Source organism: Zea mays, chromosome 5, assembly GCF_902167145.1.
Source record: "Zea mays cultivar B73 chromosome 5, Zm-B73-REFERENCE-NAM-5.0, whole genome shotgun sequence".
Classification (NCBI taxonomy): domain Eukaryota; kingdom Viridiplantae; phylum Streptophyta; class Magnoliopsida; order Poales; family Poaceae; genus Zea; species Zea mays.
The window spans coordinates 194,853,776-194,872,396 of record NC_050100.1 but is presented as its reverse complement, the minus strand read 5'-3'; the positions used below and the strand labels follow the sequence as shown (position 1 = coordinate 194,872,396).

The 18,621-nt window shown below is 47.8% G+C and overlaps 1 protein-coding gene across 1 annotated transcript; it reads right to left on the bottom strand.

The window, feature by feature from the left end:
* Nucleotides 1-11,463: 11,463 nt before the first annotated feature.
* On the bottom strand, nucleotides 11,464-12,599 carry LOC100381739 (uncharacterized). The gene has a single exon (NM_001174544.1). It carries the CDS (start codon nucleotides 12,526-12,528, stop codon nucleotides 11,788-11,790), a length of 741 nt encoding a protein of 246 aa, NP_001168015.1. The 5' UTR covers nucleotides 12,529-12,599; the 3' UTR covers nucleotides 11,464-11,787.
* Between the last annotated feature and the right edge of the window lie 6,022 nt (nucleotides 12,600-18,621).

Genomic DNA, 18,621 nt, shown 5'->3' with positions numbered 1-18,621 from the left:
ATCTTTACCAAGCCTCTTGATGAACAAACTTTTACCAAACTTAGGCATGAGCTCAATATTCTTGATTCACGCAACTTCTTTTGCTAGATTGCACACATAGCTTATTTATATACCTTTGATCATGTCTCCTTCATATGCTATGACTAATGTGTTTTTCAAGTCTATTTCAAACCAAGTCATAGGTGTATTGAAAGGAAATTGGAGTCTTCGGCGAAAACAAAGGCTTCCACTCCGTAACTCATCCTTCGCCATCGCTCCAAGAAAAGGACCTTGTCTTTGGGGGAGAGAGTAAGAGCCCAAAGCAAAAGGACCGGACTTCGTCTTTGGTATAATCTTAACTCATTCATTTATGACCAAAGGGAAGATAGCACTTAGAGGGCTCTAATGATTCCGTTTTTGGCGATTCATGCCAAAGGGGGAGAAAGTAAGAGCCCAAAGCAAAAGGACCGCACCACCACCAATTTCAAAAAAAAAAACTTAGTATTGAATATTATCAATTGGTTTTCCTATTGTGTTCAAAAAGGGGGAGAAAGTAGTATTTCAAAAATGATATATCAAAACCCTCTTGAACACTAAGAGGAGGATCTCTTTTAGGGGGAGTTTTGTTTAGTCAAAGGAAAAGCATTTGTAACAGGGGGAGAAAATTTCAAATCTTGAAAATGCTTTGCAAATCTTATTCATTTACCTTTGACTATTTGCAAAAGAACTTTGAAAAGGATTTACAAAAGAATTTGCAAAAACAAAACATGTGGTGCAAGCAAGGTCCAAAATGTTATATAAGAAAGAAACAATTCATGCATATCTTGTAAGTATTCATATTGGCTCAAATCCAAGCAACCTTTGCACTTACATTATGCAAACTAGTTCAATTATGCACTTTTATATCTGCTTTGGTTTGTGTTGGCATCAATCACCAAAAAGGGGGAGATTGAAAGGGAATTAGGCTTACACCTAGTTCCTAAATAGTTTTGGTGGTTGAATCGCCCAACACAAACAATTGGACTAACTAGTTTGCTCTAGATTGTATGTTCTACAGGTGCCAAAGGTTCATCTACAACTATACTAATTCGACTGTCCGGAATATTGTAGATTATTCCGGACAGGAGAAGCTTTTTGAAAAAACAGGCCAAGCGCGGACCGTCCGGGCCCCTGCGGCGGACCGTCCGCACCACAAGAATGACCCTCGGACAGAACCAATGCAAAAACACAAGTTTCCACTACAGACTGTCCGGAGGAAAAGCAAAGACTGTCCGAGCCCTCGCGCGGACCGTCCGGCCTCAGGCGCGGACCGTCTGGTCGGTAAGAAACCAAAAAACCCAAAGGTGACGGGTTCGGAGAAATGAATTATAGGGGGCCTCGCGGACCGTCCGGGGTGCACGACCGGACCGTCCGCGACTGGCTCTGTCTGACATCTGACGACGCATTAAATGCAATATAGCCGTTGATATAGCCGTTACTGCTGACCGTTGCATTTTCAGCCGTTGATCTACAGGGGCGGACCGTCCGCACCAGGAGGGCGGACCGTCCGCGCTCAGCAGAATGGTCCAACGGCTAGGAAGTGGTTGGTGGCTATAAATACAACCCCAACCACCTCCATTCACTTCATCCAAGCATTCCAACCTTCAACATTCAATACAAGAGCTAGCAATCCATTCCAAGACACATTCAAAACCCTCATCTCTCCAAGTTTCACAATTGAGAAAAGAGATCATTAGTGATTAGTGACTTGAGAGAGAAAGTGATCCGTGTGTTATTTGTCGCTCTTGTCGCTTGGCTTTTTGCAATCGTGCCTTCTTTCAATCTTTCATTGCGATCAAACTCACTTGTAATTGAGGCAAGAGACACCAATCTTGTGGTGGTCCTTGTGGGAACTTTGTGTTCCAAGTGATTGAGAAGAGAAAGCTCACTCGGTCCGAGGGACCGTTTGAGAGAGGGAAAGGGTTGAAAGAGACCCGGCCTTTGTGGCCTCCTCAACGGGGAGTAGGTTTGCGAGAACCGAACCTCGGTAAAACAAATCCGCGTGTCACACTTCTTATTTGCTTGCGATTTGTTTTCCACCCTCTCTCGCGGACTCGATCATATTTCTAACGCTAACCCGGCTTGTAGTTGTGATTAACTTTGTAAATTTCAGTTTCGCCCTATTCACCCCCCCTCTAGGCGACTATCAATTGTTACACACACTGAAGGAGTCACCATTGAATTGGAACCTACCTTGGAGCAAGAGATTCGTAAAGGTCAGGTTGGTGATGCTAAAATTCAAGAGATTAAGGATCTGATTACTGAAGGTCGAGTTCCGGAATTCACGGAGGATGAGTAAGGTACTATATGGTTCAAGGAACGGATATGTGTTCCGGAGATTGATAGCCTTCGTGAGACTATACTGAAAGAAGCCCATGATTCTGATTACTCCATCCACCCTAGTAGCACTAAGATGTATCAGGATTTGAAGCAGAAGTACTGGTGGTATAGACTGAAAAGAGATGTTGCTGCTCATGTAGCTAAGTGTGATGTGTGTCAAAGAGTCAAGGCCGAACATCAAAGAACAGCTGGACTATTGCACCCATTGAAGATACCTGAGTGGAAATGGGAAGAAATTGGTATGAATTTCATTGTTGGATTACCCCGCACTCCAGCAGGATACGATTCTATTTGGGTGATTGTGGACAGATTGACGAAAGTGGCTCATTTCATACCTGTGAGGACTAATTACACGGGAGCCAAGCTAGCAAAATTGTATATGACTCGGATAGTTTGTCTACATGGAGTGCCTAAGAAGATCGTGTCTGATCGAGGATCACAGTTTACTTCTCGGTTTTGGAAGAAGTTGCATGAGAGCTTGGATACAAAGTTGAATTTTAGTTCAGCCTACCATCCCCAAACTGATGGGCAGACCGAGAGGACAAATCAAGTACTGGAGGATATGTTAAGAACTTGTGCTCTTAAACATGGTGGAAGTTGGGATAAGAGCTTACCATATGCAGAGTTCTCTTATAATAATAGCTACCAGGCCAGGTTGAAGATGTCACCATTTGAGGCTTTATATGGCAGAAAGTGCAGGACTCCACTGTATTGGGATCAAACTAGAGAAAGACAGTTCTTTGGGCCTGAACTTATACAAGAGGCAGAAGAACAAGTTCGAATGATAAGAGAAAATTTGAGAATTGCACAATCCAGGCAAAAGAGCTATGCTGATAATAGAAGGAGACTACTGGAGTTTAAGGAGGGTGATCACGTGTATCTGAAGGTGTCACCAATCCGAGGTATGAGAAGATTTAAAGTTAAAGGGAAGTTGTCCCCTCGCTTCATTGGACCTTTCTTGATCTTAAAGCGAGTGGGGGAAGTTGTATATCAACTGAAGTTGCCCGATCATCTGTCAGATGTACATGATGTATTCCACGTGTCCCAACTAAAGAAGTGCCTCAGGGTACCTGAGGAGCAACTACCGATGGAGGACCTTAGTGTTCAAGATGATCTGACCTATGCTGAGTACCCTATCACCACGGAGAAGATGAAGCTACTTGGGAGAGAGAAGAAGAGCTTCGCATAGATTTCCCCCATCTTTTCCCTAGTCCTTCCTAAATCTCGAGGACGAGATTCTTGTTAAGGGGGGTAGGATTTGTAATACCCAATTTGTAAGGGAGAAAATAAAAGGGGAAGAAAATGTTATTTCCTTTATTTCATACGCGTGGGTTGGACCCATTTGTCATCACATGTGAGCCATCTCTATTTATCATTCCATGAGGACACCTCACTTAAATAAATAAATGGTTAACAAAGGACACTACTAAATCGTGCATCATGCTGGACTTTGTTTTGTGTGCATTTTGTGACAATATAAAAATATATGACAAGTTGAAGATTTGGTTTGAAACCTAAATTTGAAAATGGAAAATGAGAAAAAAAGAGAAAAGAAAAGGGAAGGAGTATAAAATACAAATAGAAATGAAGATATAAATATATCCTATTCAAATAGAAATCTTATTTTAGTTTTATGTGCAGATTACCTGTGCAACCTGCAAACCAATTATGAATTCAAATAGCAAGTTTGAATCTAGAGAAGGGAATTCAAAAAAATAAAGCAAAATGAGAAAAGAAAAAGAATAGGGTATTCCTGCGTTTGGGCCCAAATTGCGCTTTCGGCCCACCCAACCCCCATTGTCGCGCGGCCCAGCTCTGCCGTGGGCGCCGACACCTGGGCTCCACCTGTCAGACACTGTGCCACGCATGTTTCCTCCTTTTCTCACTGGTGTCGTGGGCCCATTAACTTACAACGCTCGCCCTGCATGCCTGACGCACGGGTCCCGCCACTCATTCACATAGTCATCCGCGTGATTCAAACTCCCTCGCGGTCGTGTGGGTCCTCCCCGTCAGCCGGCCTGGCATTGACCGCTCACATGCGCGGGATGTGCGCCTGGCGATCGGGTCCCGCATGTCGGAGTCCACTCATTGCTCGCAACCACTGGTCAGCACGGTCTTCACCTCCGCGCGCATGGCGGACCTCACCGAACTGCGCGCGATGCACGACACAATGGGTGGAACTACCTCTGAACCCCTATTTCCTTCCCCACGTAGATAATGGGAGCATGGCCGAGCCATATCCTCCCCTTTCTCCTTCGTCGCATTGCCCCAACCACCATTGCCCAGGTGCCCGTAGGGAGCGAATCTGCCGCCGCCGTGACCGTGCGCTTGCACTGCCGCGCCGGAGGCAATAAGTGGTCGGGCTGACTTCCCTGGTGACGAAGAGCGCGACCGTGGGAAATCGGGACTGGAGGTGCGGAGGAGGCCGGTGAATTGCTCATCGGAGTTCTTCTGCGTGGCGGAGGCGCTTCTCACCGTAGTCTGCGACACCGGCTCACTGTCGCGTGGTAAGACCTCACCCATGCGGTTTACTTTGTTCTGTACTTCGAATAGGCGCGTTGGGAATGGCTCGTGGGGCTCTACCGCGCACGACGGCGTGGTCGCCGGAGTGCCCTGTTGTGAACTCGTCGTCGTCGCGCGCGGCCTGTGTTGGGGACGATGGGATCCTGGCCATCGGATCTTGACTGTGCGGCTCAGATCGATTAGACGTAGTGTTCGCGGACGGCGAATCCGGGCCGTCCATTTCTGATCTACCGAGCACGGTTCGATCTGGTTGTTTTAAATCCTGTGCGGTCGCTGAAGATCGGTCGGCTGATCTTGCAAATAAACCCCTCTGTGTTAGGAAAAATAACCCGCCGTCCACGCCAGGGACTCTTTAGTCTTAAGAATATTTGCACCGTAGCCCTGCTGTTTTCTGGTTATTGAGGCCCAGTCCAGTCAACTCGAAATTCAGATAAAAATAAAATAGAAATAGATTTTTAATGTATAGAACTTGTTTAATTTGTAGAAAATGCATATGAACTCCAAATTGGTCCATTCCAGTTCCTAAACTTTCACAATATTATTGTCTATCCATTTGTGCCTCTGTTTTGACATAAAAGACACATTAAAATTTATCTAGCACTCAATCTTGTATTAAATACATAAAACCTTGGGAAATTCATATCTTAAAATCTGTAACTCCAAATTTAATGATTCCAGTTCCTGTGATCTCATTTTAATGTCTAGATTATGACTATGTATCTTATTTACATGTTTGGTGCGATGTTGATTTTTGCTATACCATGTATGTATTGTGTTGATGCGAGTAGACGAGCAAGCTACACAGGATTCCGAGGTTCAGCTGGTAGAGATTGCTGAGCAGGAGCTTATTGAAGGCAAGTTGTGCCCTTGATCACTTCTTTCACTCATTCATGTTCTTATTAATCATAATGATCTGCATAGGTTAATTTTGCTGGGACCCAATAGGTTACCCTAGATTTTGACTATCTTTATACCTTGTTTCACCACTGGTTTTACTACTAAATTTTTGGGTAGTACATGCTATTGCTTTATGTGGATTTGGGTATAGAGATATTCATCACTCATTTTTACACTTGTTATTATCTGTTCATTATTTTATGTTCATGATAAGATCATTATGTTAATGGGAACATGGAGAACCACACGGGAAAACAGTGCTACCACAAGGGTTTAATGGGACGCCCTTGGCTGATTAACTAGGAAAGCTAGTGGAGGGCTACCTTACCCGAAAGGGGCAAGGGCAGTAGGGGAGTGGTCAGCGTAGGGAGGTCCTTGGTTGATTTTGCTGCGATGGCGGTCAGGCAAGAACCCTCCACTAGAGCTTCCTATAAACTGTAGCGGGTAGTCTGAATCTAGTGGAACTTTGTAAAGGCCTCGTAGTGGTACCCTGCCTCGCTTCCTTGGTAGAGGTGTATGGAGTCTGATCAACTCTGTGGCAAATGGGTAACACGACTTGTGGGTAAAGATGTGCAACCTCTGCAGAGTGTAAAACTGGTATACTAGCCGTGCTCACGGTCATGAGCGGCTCGGACACTCACATGATTAATTTATGGAACTTAAACTTAATCTGTCATATCATTGCATTTGGGATTATTGTATTATTACTTTTACTTATTATTACTATGGTTTGGTATTCACTTACACTTAGTAACTGCTAATAAAATTTTGACCAACTTCTAAAAGCAATGCTCAGCTTCAGCCTTTATTTCATTGATCAGTGTTGAAAGCTGAAAAGAGCTGTGCGGACGGTCCGGCCCTGAGGCCGGACGGTCCACGGTCCGGACAGTCCGCGGTTGTGGCGCGGACGGTCCGCGCGTGCGCAGAGTCAGTTAGGGTTCCTAGTTTCTCGCGGGATTTGTTACCTAAAACCGCGGGATTAACTCGGAAACCAGTTTGAAGCGGATCCAGACCTCCCCCTTTATATAGATGAAGGGCTACGGCCGATTGAACCCCCAACAATCGAACAAATCAAGTCTATTTCTTGTTTTTACCTTACGCATTAGGAATAGTTCTAGTCTAGTTCTAGTTTAGCCTCTCAATCTCCAAATTCTCCGCCTCTCTTCGACTCTACGTCGATTAGAGGAGTCTAGGTCGGCCTGCCGAGCCTAGACAACACCTAGGATCTCTCCTCCCCGACGGGGTCCCTCCCGAGAGCGAGATCCAGGCGTCGCCGGCGACCTTCGCCGCCCCCTGCGCACGCGTGGACCGTCCGGCCTGTAGGCGCGGACCGTCCGGCCGTCAGGCAGGGAACCTTTACCCCTGCTCCAGGTCGCGAACCGTCCGGTCCCTGGTCGCGGACCGTCCGCGCCTGTGCAGAGAGCACCGCCGCCGGTTCTTGTTTAGTGTTTGGCGCCCAAAAAAGATGTCAACATACTTTTGGCGACTCCGCTGGGGAAGGTGTTTAGATCTGCTAAAAATCAGGCCCTCAAATGGCCGGTTCTAAAGATCACACTGATATCTCCCCGGACAATATCCTGAAGCCGGCTGTTGAAAGTCTGACGGCCGATGAGCAACAGCAATACGAGGACTACATGCGTCAAGCGAGGGAGAAATTCTTATCACAATACACGGTGGATCGCCACCAGAAAGTTGTCAAACATGGAGAGACCGACGTCGCATCTCTTCTATCTTCGCTTCAAGTCCCCAACGTAAGTAAACCCGACGACATCCAATTTATTAAACAGTATGTAGATCATCAGCAGAATCAAATGAAACAACAGATTGGAGGGTTAGAAGAGTCAATTAGAAAATTAACGCATACGTTGGAGAAGTCTGTTGCTCCTAGTTTTCCATCATATGAGACTAGTAACAGGATATCTATGTCTAATACATCGGCAACAAATGGGGATTTGTAGACCCAACCATTATATGGTATGCCGATGAACTCATATCCAGGGCAAGTACCACCGCCGCCATCCCTGCTTGGCAGATTGGCGCCCCTGAATACGGTCGGACCGTCCGAGCTTCTGCCCGGACCATCCGGCCCATACGCGGACCGTCCGGCTTGCTCTGCTGGACAGTCCGGGGCCGCCCTAGGACCGCCGCCGTCCCTGTTTGGCAGATCGGCGACCCTGGACGTGGTCGGACCGTCCGAGATGCTACCCGGACCGTCCGACCCTTACGCGGACCGTCCGACTTTCTATGCCGGACAGTCCGGGGCCGTACCGGGACTACCGCGTGGCGCCCCGATAATGGCGAACACGACCGGCCAGTTCGGATGTACCACCGTACAAACCGGATACACATATGCGGAACCTGTTGTTGCATGCCATGCACCAAATTATTACACACCACCACAGCAGTATATTTCGCCTTCTACATATTTAAACCATAATGCACCATATAATCACAGACCGATCAACACTATCGATCGGTCACGGCAAGAAGGTCGGTATACTAATACCCGACCAAATGAGCCCCACAGCCCAGGATCCGGTGGTCTACCACCGGGTGCAATCGAAAAAATTAGGGAAGAGATGACTGAACTATTTCGAGATAAGTTCGGAGTTAATGTAGCCAGAGTAGGGCAATCATACCAAAAGCCATATAATCACCGGTTTGACACTGTCCCATATCCACAAGGGGCAAGGATACCGGAATTTTCTAAGTTTTCTGGTGAGAATGGGAGAAGCACATACGAACACATAGGCCAGTTCCTAGCACACCTAGGCGAATTGGCTGATGGAGAAGCATTTCGTGTTCGGTTATTTTCTTTATCGCTTACTGGTACTGCTTTTGCATGGTACGCCGCCCTGCCTCCTAATTCCATTAATTCTTGGAATGAGTTAGAAAATAAATTTCATGAACATTTCTTTGCTGGGGAATATGAATTAGGATTAGCTGACTTAGCTTCAGTCCGACAAGGACGCGAAGAATCGGTTAATGATTATATCCGGAGGTTCCAGGACATTAGAAACCGATGCTTTCGGATCCATGTTGTAGACAAAGAGCTAGCAGGGCTAGCTTTTAATGGGTTGCTATCCTACTTAAGAGACAAATTAGATGGAACCCAGTTCTTTTCGATAGCCCAGCTACATCAGCGGGCTTTAGCCTGTGAAAGCCGATTTAAAGAGACATCAAAATCGGCCGCCCGTACTATACATCTAATAGAGCGTGATAGTTCAGATGATGAATCCGCAGATGTATATACCGCTGAGTTTATTTGGCCAACAAAGGCCAAATCTTCAGCATGTTCTTCCTTACAGCCGGTTCAAAAGAATCGGCAAGAAGAGATTAAATTTACCTTTAATGTTGCCAAATGTGATAAGATATTTGATGAGCTACTTAAAAATGGCAACATTAAATTAACCCATAATATCCCTCCTATAGATGAATTAAAGAGGCGTGCTTATTGTAAGTGGCATAATTCTTTCTCTCATGCCACCAATGACTGTAATGTTTTTCGTCGACAGGTACAATCGGCCATAAATGAGGGCCGGTTGGCTTTTCAGGAAATGCAAGTGGACACACAACCATTTCCTGTTAATACAATAGATGTCGCATGCGAAAAGATTTTAGTTCGGCCCGAAATGGCCGATAGAAGCAAAAGCAAAGACATCATCATTGACGATCATCGCACGTCAAATATATCGCAAAAGAAGATTGCTCGAAAGGCTCCGGACGATAAGGCTAAAAGGTCCGGAGGCACCGGGGGGCAGGCAAAATTAATGAGCCAAGCACGACAGCCTGGCCTGAGCATCACAGACGGTATGACACCTACGTGCGGACGGTCCGGTGCTCAGACAGACGGTTTGGCTAACTCTGCCGAACAATCCGCCTATGGCCAAAGGCGTCAGCCTCCACACAAAGCCTTAAAAGGGAAAGAGACACAACGACAAAGCACATATGGTCGATTGATCAAAACTAACTCTACTTTTGATCAGTTGCTCTCCAAGAATACTAGCAAAAAGACCGTTCTACGTGACCGGTCAACGAAGAAACCTCGGTCACCTGCTAAAACAAAACGGGTAAACAAAACGGCTCGAAAGGCGACACAACAAGCATCGCCTATTCATCCTATGAGACCAAGGTACTTCCCACCCGTTTACTCATCGTCGGTATATTATCCTGTTCAAACATGGAATGGTACGATGATAAATCCATGGTATATGTATAGTCCCTTTGTCTATCCAGGCTGGGGGCACCTCCATTCGATTCCTTTTGGTCCATTGATCAAACGGTCATGGCCGAGAAAGATAAAATCCGAAACGGCCTTTACATTGGTGCTTTATTGAATGATCTCCATGTTGAAAAGCCGATGACTTACATCAGGTTTAGTTCATATGCTTTTGGTTCGTCAACCTTCACCAAAAGGCAGGGGGGCATATGTTGAAAGCTGAAAAGAGCTGTGTGGACGGTCCGCGGTTGTGGCGCGGACGGTCCGCGCGTGCGCAGAGTCAGTTAGGGTTCCTAGTTTCTCGCGGGATTTGTTACCTAAAACCGCGGGGTTAACTCGGAAACCAGTTTGAAGCGGATCCAGACCTCCCCCTTTATATAGATGAAGGGCTACGGCCGATTGAACCCCCAACAATCGAACAAATCAAGTCTATTTCTCGTTTTTACCTTACGCATTAGGAATAGTTCTAGTCTAGTTCTAGTTTAGCCTCTCAATCTCCAAATTCTCCGCCTCTCTTCGACTCTACGTCGATTAGAGGAGTCTAGGTCGGCCTGCCGAGCCTAGACAACACCTAGGATCTCTCCTCCCCGACGGGGTCCCTCCCGGGAGCGAGATCCAGGCGCCGCCGGCGACCTTCGCCGCCCCCTGCGCACGCGCGGACCGTCCGGCCTGTAGGCGCGGACCGTCCGGCCGTCAGGCAGGGAACCTTTGCCCCTGCTCCAGGTCGTGGACCGTCCGGTCCCTGGTCGCGGACCGTCCGCGCCTGTGCAGAGAGCACCGCCGCCGGTTCTTGTTTAGTGTTTGGCGCCCGAAAAAGGTGTCAACAATCAGCCTTACACTACATGAACTCCCACCTTTGGTGAGTTCATGTCACATTATTCCCCACAACTTGTTGAGCGATGAACGTATGTGAGCTCACTCTTGCTGTCTCACACCCCCCCACAGGAGAAGAACAAGTGGTCCAGGAGGAGCCACAAGGCGAGGAGTATGATCTGATCTAGGTGGCGTTTCTGAGTCGACATTTGCGCCGACGATCCTTAGTTCGTTTTATATTCATTATTTTATTTTGTAATAAGTCTTCCGCTATGTAATAAATAATCTGATGTTTTAGGACATTTATCTCTATACACTCTGTTATTATATATGTTGTCTTGACGCATGTATAAGATGCACCTGACTTTGTTCCTTAAAGCCGGGTGTGACAGTTTATAATACCGATGATGTGTTCAATTCTGTTACCAGTTGATCACATCAAAAAAGAAGGATGGGACGTAATCTGGACCCAATGTACGCTGGTAATCTGGCCCGAGTCCATTACCTGGAACATTATCAGTTTCCTGAGCTTACTTTTGATTTTGGAACCTGAGCTTACATTACCTGGAACATTAGCTACGTTTCGTCAGTGCTGATTGTGAACTGTGGTCTGTGGGTGGGTTTTGGATCATCTCCTCAGAAGTCAATAATAACTGGTAACAATGAAATGATGCATGTGCCAGTATACAAGTGTTTTTAAGGTATGCTGTAGCAAACTGGTAGCAGACACTATCACACTACAGTACCTTTTGCTGGTTTATCGTACAAATCACAGCCACCGAAGTACGTAGATTGCACTGACTGGCGTCAGTCAGGGAAAGGGTAAGCATCAGTTGCTAATTTGCTATACTATACGTGTATACCAGGGCCATCATACAGCTCAAACTGGACACTTGTGAGCCATGTCGATCGACAAGTCGCGCGCTTGTTAACACCAAGCCATGGATGCACTATATTAACATCGCAAATAGCTTCAGTTAGTTGTTGCCGCCACCGTCTCTGTGCGCCGACCTCCAGCCGCGGAAATGGCCACGCTTGCTCCAGAGTCCAGCGCTGGAGGGTCCCTTGCCCTTATACCCAGCCTCGCCTCCGTCGCCACTACCAGATACGCCATGAAGCTCATCGCCAGCACCGGAGCTGCCGTAACCACCACCAGCGCCGTCACCGCCACCGTATCCTCCTCCACCGCCGCCGTTGCCAGCTTCTCCATCAAAACCACCAGCGGCGCCTCCGTTCCCTAAGGCGCCGCCGAAGCCACCACCGTAGCCGCCAGCGCCGAAGCCACCACCACCGCCAGAACCGCCACCACCGCTGAAGCCGCCATGGTGGCCTTTATACCCGCCGATGCCAAAACCAAATGCCTTTCCACTCCCTCCTCCCCCGCCGCCGCCACCTCCACCTCCGCCGCCGCCTTCACCTCCGCTTCCTCCGTAACCAAACCCGAACCCGCCACCTTTCCCGTCAGGCCCCGCAGCCCAGCTCCAGCCGTACTCCCACGAACCGCCGCCAGGGCTGGACCCATGCGCGGACCCCGAGTCGCCGCTCCACCCGGGCGGCAGCGACGACTGCCCCGCCGCGGGCTCTGCCTCCGCTGGCCCGCCGCCCTCCTCCTCCCCGTCGACGCCCGCCGCGCACAGCGCGAACGCGACGAGGGCGAGAGCAAGCACCAGCGCCCGCTCTCTCCGTTGCTCAGCAATTGCCCCCATCATCGCCTGCATGCCACTTCCCTACCCTTCAACAGAGCTTTTTCTAGGCGTCGTGGATTTGGGCTCGAAAGCTAGCTTCAACCTTCAAGTCGATGGGCTTGTGATTTGTTTGCCGCCGAATGGATGTCCTATTTATGGCGGTGGTCATGCCTGCGCTGCGCGCGATGGTATAAAGTGGTAACGGATGGGTTAAAAAAAAATCTGTCCACGAGATCTCGCTCTCGCGCAGCACCGGCCCATTCTGAAGCGATCTGCTTCACTGCCGCTGCTGCTTTTGGCGTTCGCTTTGCCGCATCGTGCATGCTCTCTGTGCTCTGCGCCGGTCGCCGTAATTGCTAAAATCTCTCACGAAAGTAGCTTTCAGGGCTTATCCTCCTCCGTGACCGCACTGGAATTGCATGAAAGCGAGACATGGTTCGTCTGTATCCTGTGCGAGTATGTTATCTTCGCTGCGTGCTGGTGCACTGGTACTGGTTGCCAAGAGTCCTCGCGAGCCCGTGACCTGAAGAATCTGGTGGCTGTTGCCTGTTGTCCGTTGGCTAGTGTCGACATTGGAGAGAGAGAAAAAATGACGGCGAGAGACATGGGATGTTTATTTTATATTATAATTTGTCTAAATTATATAATCTAATAATTTTTAAATAAATCTTTAATTTAAAATATATTGGATTATATAATCTTGACAGATTATAATCTCAAACAAACATTCTACTATACAGAGGGCTCGGCTTTATTCGTCAGTTCAAGAAAGTGGGATCAGAACTATACCGCCGAGCAAAGCGTATGTCTAGGCATCTACGAAGTAGCATGCCCGTGAGGCACGCGTTGCGTTCCCGTTTGATGGGGAAATTATGAAGTGTTTCGATGAAAATTATTTTAAAAATAATAATTTTAGAATATTATGATTTTATGACATAGTCGAATCATAGTATCTTTTACATCTTAATACTTATTTGAAGACAAAGTATGTTAAATCATACTAATTAGTATGCAGGTGTATGTTAAATCATAGGTGTTGTTTGGTTCATTTCATGCGACAGCAACGGGATTGCAATGACATCCCGGCGCTATCCGATACAAGGCAATTGTTACCTAGCTTTGTTTGTTTACAACACGCAGGATCCAAGCGAGGCAGCGCAGTCCGAAAATGTGGTAGATGACGATTGGAAAGGCGCGGAACCAATACCGCGTGAAGCAATAACGAGCGCGTCAAACCAAACGGTGAGTGCAGTGATTTGATGCCGCTGTGAATAGATACGATTTGAAAATGCATGAACCAAACACCCCCATAGTATTTAGTATACATGTGCAATGATCTAGGTAGGGGTGATGTTTTAAATACACCAAAATACCATGTTAACTATAAAATTATAGTATTCATAACAGAGTTTTTACAAGAAAACTAGGAAAAATACTATTCTTCAATACCATGGTTTTATCTTACAACTCCAAAAATATATTGCTTCTAAAGTCCAAACATCTACACACGAATACTACTCAAACAGTGACTTATTTTATAAAATTTATAACAAAATATTATAGAAGTAACTTATTTCATAAAACTTAAACGAAATATTATAGGGCACGCTCTCACCTCTCAGGTGTCTCAAAAATAACACACAATAGTGGTCAAATATACTACACCGTATTGGTCTGTTTTATAATATAATTTTAAGATTTTACGGTTAGTAAGAAATAAGTAGTTGTGACACACGAATTTTTTAAAATACTCATTTTTAAATTATAGGATATTTTTATAAGTAGAGATGCTCTAAGCTCCTATGTGGAGGTATAAAGGTCATAATCAAGTGGCCGTGACACGATGGTATGTCCCGCACACACTGCACGGCCGTGATAATCACGAGCGTTGTCATAGGTCGTGGTAAGCACTAGAGCACAGCCGACAACTTTGACTTTGGGCGTGAGGCAGCAAGGACACGATCGAGCGTTTGCTTTGTGCACCGATCGGCGACGCACCACAGCCGCTGCTGTGGCCAGGCCGGGGTCAAACGCCACCGCACATCTCCTGTTCCCGGCCCGTGCATGATCTTTCACTTAGCTTGGGCGCCTGCCTGCGCTCTGTCCTGGCTGGCGAATGAGAGAAAGAGGAAGGGCGATGGAAGGAACGGATGGCGATGTCCACTGCGTCCTAGTGCGGGCGCTGCGCATGGGACGGGTAGGGGCGTTTTGGAGAGTGTCGATCGCTTTCGATGATTTAGGGCGCGATCGAAACAGCTTTCACGGGTTATGCCTCATCCATTCCATCAGGCTACTGGTTAATAAATTCTTTACTGTCTCTGTATTTGTTCAGACTTGCCTCTACGGTTTCACAAAGGATTAGTTTTATGGGATATTTAGTGCATTAAGAGTGTCCATTAAGAGGTCAATTGAATTAGATATTTAGTGCTTTATGGGATGTTTCTTCTCTTGGGTTTAGCTTCTCCATGCTTAAAAATTAATCCAAAAAAACACATGGCATGCAAGGAGCATACAAATTCTTGTCAAAACTGCTACTGGACAAAAAGAACTTGATAGCAGATTGCAATTGTAGCAGACTAATCAGTTGACAAAAGGGAGATTGCAACATATTGGGGACAGATAGATGGATGATGCATGGCACACACAAGTATATCGTTGTACCCAACAGGTAAATTTGTAGTCCTCTTAACTGATATTAACATAGAGTTACAATGCACAAAGGGTATCAAAATTAAAAAAAATGTAAGAGAGGGTTCTGTCACAAATCTCTACTACTCCTTAAGTCTCTACCGTAGGCGTCCACACCCCGCGGTTCTGCCTCCTCGCCCCACGGCAACCGCCCCCGCCTCTGTCTCTTGCAATCGCCGCTCACTACCGCAATACCCGCCCGTCCATCCACACCCGTGCGGTCGCGTCCACCATCTCTCCTCGCCCCACTCTCATATCTCCCGCAATCCCCGCGTTCTCTCTCAGATCCACGTCCACGACATCCTCCGCGCCAGATCCTGCGTTCTCCATGGAAGGTGACATCCTCCGCCCTGGATCGCCGCGCTCGGCTCTCTCCGCGTCCGCCCTCTTCATGGAGCCGTGCCCCAGCCTGCCCTCGCGTAAGTGACCCCTACCCTGGTGCACCGTGCCCCCGCCCGCCCTGCTGGCACGGTGAGGTTGAACGACGCGGTGAGCCACTGCCCAGCTGGCACGGTGAGCCTGCCCCCGCCCCTCTCGGCGATCGCCGCGATGGCAGACTCGAACGCGACCGTGTTAACCGTCCGCCCATCCCCGACCGCCCCGAACTCCCTCAGGTCGTAGACGGGCGGGGAGGCCGCCCACTGCCCCAACGATGCCACGGCGTGCTTCGACATCGGCGAGCGCGTGTAGAGCCGCACGCGACCCACGGAGGTGCTCTGCCACAGGAAGACGAGCGCGAAGCCCAACAACCAGAGCGCGAGCAGGCAAGCCCTGAACAGGGCCGGGGCCCACCGCCGATGGTTGTGCGCGGAGCCTCCACCCCGCCGCGGGGAGGAAACGACCGCCCCGGCGGCGACTGCCGCGGCCGCGACGCGGGGGAGGAGGCGGCGGTGGTGGCCTCCAGCATCGGATCTGGTCGCGAAGCTTGTGGAATCAATCTAACTTCTGTAGTCCCAGCCTTCTGGGTTATGTTTTGGTCTGTTTGTTGGAAGAACTAACTTCTGTTTCAACTGGCATTGCGGTGAGAACTCACTTTGAGTTCATGGAGAAGTTGGGAGTCGACAAATGGTGCTTCTATGACAGGGATATTGCCCTGGATGGGAAGACACTTGAAGTATGTCCATCACTTGTGTTGTATACTTCTGTTAATGCATGAACTCATAAGTATAATTGGCTTGGTCTGTTATTGCTATCATAGAAGCAATTTTCAGTATGCAACCTTACAATTGGTTCGATAGCTGTGTCCTTCAGTTATGTTTCATGTGTGCTAACAGTTAATAAATGAAGCCAGTAAAGTGGCTTGGTGGAGTTATCTACGACACTGTTTTAAGAGCAACCTTAGAAATTACATCTGGTTCTGGTTGTTATGGGTCGATTTGTTATTGGATGCTATTAATTATCTATTGGACTATGTATTGAGCATACAAATATGATTCCTGATGTGTTCCAGCTATCTTATGCTCACATCAAAGGATTCATTTTGATTCTATTTCATTCACACCCAACTGACTATAGGAAAAACTCATCTGTAAATGAAGCAGCAAACATTTCATCTCCTGTTAGATACTTTTTAAGATGAAGTGTTGCAACAGCTGACGACTTTAGTTCAGTAACATGACTCTTAGAAGTTTCCTAAGACTTATTCTCACACTGCAGGAAACAAATTCTAACTTGGATGAGATAGTCCAGCCGGCAAAGCAGCTGCAGGTTAGTTTAACCTTTAAATTGATGGCACTTAGCTGTACCCCACCATTTTGCATTACCCTGTTTGCTTTTTATGCATCCACGTTACATGCATGGCGCTGCTACGAGGTTGGTATCTTGTTGGATTGTTGGTTTTGTGTGTTCTAAACAAAGTTATGGACTCGGAGTATGACTAGAGATTAATATTAATCACTCTTCATTAATGTTGCAGCCTAGAGGTTAAAGTATATGCTTATGCGGCTGCACAAGTTAAAAAAGCTTTGGAGGTGGGTTATCTGTGATCACCATGATCAATCTTCCTTCATTTCGCCTGCTGCTTCATTAGCGCGGAGGACAACAACCCCACCACCAAGGGCAAGGCCGCACAGAGCAGTAGCGAGAATGGTGGTGGCAAGAAGCAGCAGGGGAAGGAGAGCGCGACGAAGCCCCTCGCCGAGGCGCCCAAGGACTACATCCATGTCTGGGCGTGGCACGGCGAGGCGACGGACAGCCGCAGCCTCGCGGAGAGGGTACGTTTCCCCTGCGGCTCTGTTGCACAGTTCTTTCTCGCCATCGTCATCCTTGCTGGCTGCAGAGATTCGTGTGCTGAGTTTTTCTTTTCTCTCACTTCTTGTGGTTAATTCAGGTGAGAAGGGAGAAGATCAGCCAGCGGATGAAGCTGATGCAGGATCTCGTGTCGGGTTGCAACAAGGTACTAACCGAGAAGACAGTCAATCACTCACTCGATCGACATCAGGCACCTGCTCCTGCTGTCACTCGGGTACGTAGATTGTTGTGCCCAGGTCTGAATTCAGGGGAAATGTTTCTCGTTTCAGGTGGTGGGCAAGGCAGTGATGCTGGACGAAATCATAAACTACGTGAAGTGGGCGATGGTGTTCGGCAGCCACGACGACATGGCCTTCGAGAGGCCGCCCGAGTGGTTCTCCCCCGACGGCGTCCCGCCGCTGCACTGGCCACCGGGTCCAGGATCAGGGTGCAGCTTCCAGGGGACTCCCCGGACGGACCTCATGGCGGCGGAGACCGGCATGAACTGGCTGCTGTCCTGCTCGTCCAGCGGGCCCAGGGAGCTATGGCCCTACGGCGGAGCATCTCGGAGAAGAACCGACCATGCGTCGTGCCGCTCCGCCAGGAGGACGACATTCAGTGGGCGCACGGCCACGCCGGGGAGGACAGGGTCCACGTGGTTGTCACCGAGGATTACAAAGTCGCATGGTCGGGGGAGAACCACTTATGTTGGTTGACCTTTTATAGCATATTTGATGCTTGACCTTTTATGTGAGCTTGCATAATATAAAAAAATATTCAAACACATTTTTTGTTATCTTGGTTGAACATGCCCTCTGGTGGCTTCTGTGAATACATGTTCAACAGCATGGCTTTACAATGGGCAGACCATTTTCTTTTGGGGTTATGAATTTATATGTCGTGGGATAGTATGAGTGGATGGGAAGCATCATAAACATCCAGATGATGATCAGTGTGTTGTTAATGATAGAGTGAAAGGTCGTCTAATAGTTACCCGTGCATTTGGTGCTGGATATCTGAAACAGGTAAAGAGACTGTAGGTTGATTGTTATGAAAGGTCCATGTAGGGGAAACACAAAACTTTAGGCCTATCTCAAAACTTTAGGCCACCCTCAATGCTGCACCAACTGGCACCGTGATCAGGTCACAAATACACTGATAAGTGTTGCCGAAGGTACTTGGACTCGGTGCCATTGTGCTTATCAATAC

What these genes read in the sequence shown, in the direction of transcription:
- LOC100381739 (NM_001174544.1), bottom strand. Translation starts at nt 12,528, where the DNA reads ATGCAGGCGATGATGGGGGCAATTGCTGAGCAACGGAGAGAGCGGGCG.